The sequence below is a fragment of the Echinops telfairi genome, unplaced genomic scaffold (genome assembly GCF_000313985.2).
Source record: "Echinops telfairi isolate 266 unplaced genomic scaffold, ASM31398v2 ScPeMD7_655;HRSCAF=1070, whole genome shotgun sequence".
NCBI lineage: Eukaryota > Metazoa > Chordata > Mammalia > Afrosoricida > Tenrecidae > Echinops > Echinops telfairi.
In genome coordinates, this window is record NW_022104553.1 from 16,737,510 (window position 1) to 16,745,022 (window position 7,513).

The following is a 7,513-nucleotide window of genomic DNA, read 5'->3' on the forward strand; positions in this document are numbered from 1 at the left end:
ATCGTCCGGCTTTCACAGGGTAAACGAAATGAATGAAAATGCCCTGGCTTGGGTCAGGTCCACCTACTCCCTAAGGTGGCATCTCTGGTTAACGCTATAAAACGGTTGTTTGCAGCATAGTCAAGTTCAGCATCGTTGTATTTCTTGATTGCTCTAGTGAATGTTGGTTGCGGATCTAAGCAAAAATCTCTCCATCTTTTCTCCGTTTACTGGGATGCTCTGTATGGTCGGTCCAGTTGTAAGGATTCTGATTTTCTTTATACTAAAGTTTAGTCCACACCAAAGCCTTCATTGGTATGTGCTTCAAGTTCTCTTCACTTTCAGCAAGCAAAGCTGTGTGATTGAATGATCACGGGTGGTTCGTGAGTCTTCTTCCCATCTATACTGTGTTCTTCCTTGTGTAGGCTTGGATTATGTGCTCAGCACACAGAGTGAATAAGTATGGTGAGAGAGTAAACCCCGATGCACACACGTTTCCTGACTCTAATCCTTGCAGTACTACCTTGTTCTATGTGAATGGCTGCCCCCCTGGTCTATACACAGGTTCCACATGAGTTCAATTGTTTCAAAGTTCCCATCCTTCACAAGGTCATCAGCCACTTGTTGTGATCCACACAGCCGACTGTCTTTGCATAGTCAATGAAACACCGGTAAACGTCTTTTTTGGTATTGTATGCTTTCATCCAAGATCCAGGTGAGCCTAGCAAGGACAGCCTTTGTTCCCCATCCTCCTTCTGGACCCACCTAGTACATGCCCTTAAAGCAGTGGTTCTCAACATCTGGGTTGGTAGGGGTCCCACTGCAGCAGCAGTAGCATTCCCTGGAAGCTGGTTACAGATGCAATTTATTGGGACTGTCCCTCTCTCAGACCTATTGAATTAGAATACCTGGGGGTGAGGGCATGGCTAGCAATTTTTTTAAATACCTTTCAGGTGATTTGGATATACTCCTAAGTTTGAGAAGCACCGTGTACTGTAACTCACTTTGCTTTGTATGTCCTAGCTCTGGAAGATGTACTGGAACAGTGGTTCTCAACTTGTGGGTCATGACCCTTTGGGGAGTCAAACGACCCTTTCACAGGGGTCATCCAATTCATAACACTAGCAAAATTATAGTGATGAAGTAGCAACGAAAATAATTTTATGGTTGGGGGTTCACCACTACATGAGGAACGGTATTAAAGAGCCGCGGCATTAGGAAGTTTGAGAACTACTGTTCTAGAAGCTTCACTCCTGCTGACTCACCCCACTGTCAGCAGTCAAGCCCAGGCCTAGCCCCCCACCCCTTTCCTCCGGGTCTTTCCTTAAAGAACTGAATCTCCTCATTCTCCCCAGGGCTGGAGTAACAATTATGCCACCCTGGGACCCCTACTAGCCATTAAATCCCACCTCTCCAAAAATGGAATCCTGGTGGCTTTGGTGGGTTATGAGTTGAGCAATTAACTGCAAGGTAAGCAGTTGGGCCCCACCAGGTGCTCTGCTGGAGAGCCAGGAGGCCGTCTGCTTCCATAAAGATTTGCAGGGACAGAGTTACACAAGTGTCCCTATAGGATCACTATGTATAGAGTTGATTTGGAAAACCACAGGCGAAGTTCTGCCGGGCCCTCTGGGCCCTTATAAGTCAGAATTGGCTTGATGACAGGGGAGTTTTCTCCTAAAATCTGCTCTCAATACTGTAGTTTCTCCTTTAAGGCCAGCGCCTCAGAAAGACGTTACTCTTTGATCTCAGGAGCCCTGATTGTGTAGTGCTTATGCATTGGGCTACCCCCACGGTCAACAGTTGGAATCCACCAGCAGCTCCTTGGGAGAAAGGTGAGGCTCTCTACACAGAGTTACACAAGTGTCCCTATAGGGTCACTATGTATAGAGTTGACTGGATGGCAGTGAGTTCAGTTGTTGTTTTCAGTCGAAACAACTACAAAACCAGGATTCCCAGTCATAGCAACCTTATAGGACTGCAGTGGACCCACCCTCATGTTTCCTATAGAAGCAGATGCCCACATTTTCTCCCCAGGAGCAGCTGGTGGGTTTGAAGCAAGGAGCTTGTGATTAGCAGTGGAGTGGTGCCACCCACTGTCACCAGGGCTCCCTACTCAGTGCCATCGAGTGGATCCTCAGTCCCAGTGATCATGGAAGAGAGAGAACTGCCCTGAAACTTTGTACATTTTTTGAGGAAGCCAACCGCTATATCATTCTCCAGTAGATCTGCTGGTGGGTTTGAACCCACAACCTCTTGGTTAGTGGCTGGCTGGTTCATTACATCGCCACCACGATGCCTTCTGCACTCACTTCCCACGGCCATTGAGTCTATTCTGGGGCACAGCCACCCTTGCAGGACAGAGTGGAACAACCGCTTCGCCCCACTGGTGGGGCTGCTAACTGCAAGGTCAGCGGTTAGAACGCAGCCGCCACACTGGGGAGAAAGACAGGTTTTCTGGTCCCAGGAAGGATCGCCAGCTTCGGAAACCTACAGGGGCAGTTCTACTCTATTCCTGGAGCATCGCTGAGCTGGGATCCACTGGAAGGCAGCGAGCTTCGCTCCTTAAAACCAAACTCCCTACCAACGAGTCAATTCTGACACATAGTAACAAGTAGCGACCTGTGGGACAGGGTACAAATGCCTCTGTGGGTTTCCAAGACTGTAGCTCTTCATGGCAGTAGAAAGCCCCGTCTTTCTCTTGCAGGTCGCAGCCAGCCCCAGGTGTAACCACTAGGTCACCTGGGCTCCTCATTCACTGCCATCGAGTGATGCCAGCTCACAGCTACCCTACAGGAGAGGGCAGAACTGCCCCTTGGAGTTTCTGAGACTGTCTTTCTTTAAGGGAGCAAAGCCTCAGCTTTCTGCTGCAGAGCGGTTAGTGGTTTCGAACTGCTGACCTACAGAGGGCAGCCCAATGCGGAACCAATACACCCCCAGGGCTCCTCAGTGTGTCTAAGTTGCCCACGTATTTCTCTCCCCCACCTCCAAGCTCCAGAAAGCCCCTGCCCTGTTTTCAACTTCTTCTAAGCCCCGCCCATAGTTCTCACTTTCCTGCCCAATGAGCTGTACCCCTCAGTCTCAGCCCCGCCCCTGGTGCCCTTAGCCCCGCCCTCCCGTCAAGCCACACCCTCCTCTCTGTAAATCCTATCCAAGTTGGTTCCCTTCTGCAAACAGTGGGACCCCAGGACTAGGATATGGGGGTGCAGTGTAACTGTACCTGGCTGGAGGGGGCCAAGGGCAGACCCTGTTCTATTCAGGATGCCTATTTCTGAGAAACCTTTGCGGGAGGAGTGTCCGATTGTGAAGGGGTGGGTCACAGGTTGCCCGCCCCCCTGGGCATCCCAGTAATGAGGCCGTGACCCCCAGAACTTGCGGTGGAGGCCCAGTTCCACCAGCACTTAGTTTACACGGGGAACCAGCAGGCAGAAATTTATTTCCGCAGACCGGCCTCCAGGGACCCTCCAGTCTCGGTGAGCGGGGCAGAAGGCAGCAGGACCCCAAAATGTGGGTGCCCACCTGCCCCCCAGAGGAGAAGCAGGACTCTCGCCGCCCCCTGCTGGGGACCAACACCCGCTGGACTCTTGGCCAGGGGAAGGGCGGCCAGGGCGGAGGGTCAGGCGGGCTGATTGCCCTCTGGGCCCTCCTGGTCCGTCCCCGACGTGGCCGGGATGCCCTCACTGTCGTCCCACGGTGGCTGCTCGGCCACGGGGCCTGGGCCTGGGTCCGGGGGACACAGGGACTCTCCCAGGGCGCCCGGGTGCTTGCGTTTGGCGTGGCGCCGCAGCGTGTTGGCCTCGGCGAAGCGCAGGCGGCAGACCGGGCACTGGAAGGGGCGCTCGCCCGAGTGGACGCGGTGGTGCTGGGCCAGCTCGCCGGCCTCGCGAAAGCGGCGCGGGCAAAGCAGGCAGCAGAAGGGCCGCAGGCCCGCGTGGATGTTGCAGTGGCGCCGCAGGTGGCTGGAGCGCTTGAAGGCTTTGCCGCAGGCATTGCACAGGTGCGGCTTCAGCTCCGAGTGCGAGATGCGATGGCGCTCCAGGTCCGAGAGGTAGGGGAAGGCCCGCAGGCAGACCGGGCACAAGTGCGGCGCCTTCTTGGGGCCGGCGCCCTCGGGCCGCGCTGCCGCCGACCCTTCGGACACAGTGTAGGGCACGCCGTGGTCATCGATCAGCAGCAGGCTGTTGCCCCCGCCGCCACTGCCCACCGGGGACGGCACCTCCGGGGGCCGCAGGGGCTCCTGGCCGGGCCTGGAGAGCCAGCCCTGCCGGCCAGAGAGCTTGGCCTTGGGGGAGGCAGGCCCCCCCGGACGGCGGCCTCGGCGGCCCCGGGAAACGGGAAGAGGTGCGGCCGGAGACTTGACTTCCTCCGCGGGCAAATGCGAAGGCAACGGGAATGGGCTGGGGGTGTCCATTGAGCGGTGGGGGGGCTTGGGTCTGGGCACAGGAGCTGGGCTAGGAGGAGAGAGGGGCCAGTGTCAGTGCAGGAAGGGTTTGGAGAGCCCCTGTGCACCTCGCTCACCCCTCATCCAAGATTCTAGCCTCGGGTGGGCAACCTGCGGACACGAGTGGACAAGCCATTTGCCCTCAAAACAAAACAGATAAACACACCTGACTGTCATTCCTTGGATTCTGACTCAGAGCTACAGGACAGGGCAGGTCTGCCCCGAAGAGTTTCCAAGCTTGTGATTCTTTACAAAGCTTTCCCCAGGGCTGTTGGCAGAAGCAAATACCTAACACTTTGTCCAAGGAGCAGTGGTCAGGAGCCAGTGGTAGTGCAGTGGTTCTACATCCACTGCTAACAGCAAGGTCAGTAGATCAAAACTGCCAGCTGCCCTGATGAAGAAAGAAGAGGCTGTTTACTCCTGTGGAGTCACAGTCTTGTAAACCCACAGAGGTAGTTCTGCCTCGTCCTACAGGATCTCTGTGAATTTGAATCCACTTGCTGGCAGGCACTGTTTGTGGACACTTTATCCCTGACGATGGGCTACAGTGGGAGGGGGGAGGGGGGTGCAGAGGCACTGAAGGTTTTTTGTTTTTTTTGAAAAATAAGTTTGGGAACCTAGTATCAACTTGGGCTGGGGGGAAAATATACACACTCGCACCCTCGCACCCAATCGATGCTCAGAGAGGCAGACTGCAACATCTCTCAGGAATGGGTGTGAACTGCCGACCTCTGATCTTTCATGATGACGCTTAACCCACTGCACCACTGCGGGCTCCTTTCAAGAGAGGATACCTCACTCCCTACATGGAGTCAAAGCCGAGTCAGCCAACCTAGGTAGCTTTCTGAGACTTGACATCTTGACAGGAGCAGACAGCCTCAACATTCTCCCAAGAAGCAGCTGGTGGGTTTGAACCAAAAACCTTGTGGTTCATCCCATGCTTACTCCATAGTCCCTCCAGGGCTCCATCCAAGAAAGGATCCTGAAACTCACTGCCATGGAGTGGATTCTGAATCACAGCAACCCTACAGGGCAGCATTAGTGCTGCCTCTGTGGGTTTCTGAGACCGTAACTCTTTATGAGCACAAACTTATCTCCCAAGAAGCTGCCGGTGGTTTCAAACTGGCGACCTTGTGGTTATTGGACTGATGCCTCACCCACCCATAGTGAGGTAAGCATAGAGTCTGGATGAGGGGATTGCCTAGTTTGGAGAGCTTGAAAACAGTCTGTGGAACCCCAGAGCTATTGTGCCCTTTCCTTGGGGCCAAGGTGGGGAGAAGAACGGGACTCCCAGTCCAGACTGAGAGCGCTGACGAGGCTGGGCTCGAGAATGAAGACCCCTGGCCTGCTGTCTCTGTGCCCTTGGCAAGCTGGTGTCTTCCTCTGCCTCAATAAAGCCTCCTGCAAAATGGGCCCATCTTTCTCCCTGCACACCCAGGAGGCACGGGCTGAGGAGCTGCTATGGTCCGTGCTGTCGAGCTGATGTTCAATGCCCAGAGAACAGTGTGAGCCAGGCGTTGGGCTGCCAGGCCGGTGGTTCAAACCCACCAACCGCTTGCTTCACGCTAGGAAGGCGAGGATGTCTGCTCCCATAAATATTTCATCTTGAGAAGTCCACATGGGGACAATGTGGGTTGGACTTCACTTGATGACAGTGGGTTCCTGTTTCAGTTTTTAAGGGGTGTGTGTGTGTGTGTGTGTGTTTGAGAGAGAGTGAGAAAACTGTCCCCATAAGGTTGTCTAGTCTGTAATGTTTATGAGATGAGTCCTGGTGGCGCAGTGGTTAAGCACTCCGCTGCTAACAGAAGGACTGGCTGTTAGAACCCACCAGGTGTCATAGGAGATTACATACTGTTCCACTGTTGGAAATCTTACGCAATTCTACCTTGTTCTACAGGGTTGCTAATGAGTCAGCAGTGACTTTGGCAGTGCGTTTTTTTCCCCTCTCTTTCTGTATAGCTCTTGTGGTCTAGTGAGTTATGCATTAGGCTGATAATCACAAGGCCAGCAGTTCTAGTCCACCAGCTGATCAGCAAGGGGGAAAAGCTTAGCCTCAGGAACCCACAGGAGGGGCAGTTCTACTGTTTTTTTTAAATTAAATAATCATTTTATTAGGGGCTCATACAACTCATCACAATCCGTACATACGTCATTTGTGTCCAGCACATTAGGACATATGTTGACTTCATCATTCTCACAACACCCGCTTTCCACTTGAGCCCTTGGTGTCAGCTCATTTCCCCCTCCCTCTCTACAGTTCTACTGTTTTATAGGGTTGCCGTAAGTCGTAATGGACTCGATGGCAGAGTTTGGTTTGTTTATCACCAGCCTGAGTGGCTGAGCCTCCCACCAGCTCTCTGAGTAAGCTGAGGCATGGGAATTGCAGGGCAGTTGCCCAAGTGTCTCCACCAGCAGCTGGCAGGGCCAAGAAGACGCAAGCCAGATCTTGTGGGTGCCAGTGGCTCAAGGAGACAAGAGGACATTGTTGGGTCTCTTAGCCCCCAAGTGAATCCAGCCCTGCAGGCCACTAAGTGCTTCTCTTAACTAATGTTTCCTCTTCCACAAAATGGGTATATGTGACCAGGCAGAAGGAAGAAGCCAGAGTTAAGGTACCTAGAAAGCCCCCATCATCGTGGGGCTATCCTTACTCCCAAGTGCCTCGCAGAGCCTGGGTTGGGTGCAGAGGGTCCGTGGGACTCGAATTAAAGGCAAGTCATAATTGAGGGCACGGGATTGATTGGTTTTAAAGAGGGAATCAACAGGTGCAGGTAAGTTCGGCTGAAGTCCAGCGAGGGACAACCGCTTCCCCTTGATAACCTGGTTCACTCCTGTGCAGGCATGGACTAGAACCCGGTGCTTCCGAAAGGAGGGGCTGCGGGCGGCCCCTTCGACGCCTCCGGGTGAACCCCAACCCCGGCCCAGAAGAGCGCCTCTTGGCCCCTAGCTGCGAGGCCCACACATGGGGCGGGCCCTGCGGAGGCGGCGACCAATGAGAAGCACCCGAACCTTGGACAGCGAGGGTGTCAGGCAGGGGGTCTGCGCGCACGCCAGCGCCCGCCCGGCTAGCAGGGCTGGAGGTCGGCGCGCGCGCGCGCC

General features: G+C 54.3%; 1 protein-coding gene across 2 annotated transcripts; it reads right to left on the reverse strand.

Moving 5' to 3' along the window:
- Positions 1 to 3,392: 3,392 nt before the first annotated feature.
- Positions 3,393 to 4,785, reverse strand: ZNF524 (zinc finger protein 524). Of its 2 annotated transcripts, none has more exons than XM_045292353.1 (2): positions 4,584 to 4,785; positions 3,393 to 4,427 (listed from the first exon to the last, which is right to left on the reverse strand). In XM_045292353.1, exons 1-2 carry the CDS (start codon positions 4,592 to 4,594, stop codon positions 3,593 to 3,595), a joined length of 846 nt encoding a protein of 281 aa, XP_045148288.1. In that variant the 5' UTR covers positions 4,595 to 4,785; the 3' UTR covers positions 3,393 to 3,592. The 2 variants fall into 2 exon arrangements, with proteins under 2 accessions (XP_045148288.1, XP_004715705.1); XM_004715648.2 differs by having other exon boundaries at positions 4,706 to 4,775.
- Between the last annotated feature and the right edge of the window lie 2,728 nt (positions 4,786 to 7,513).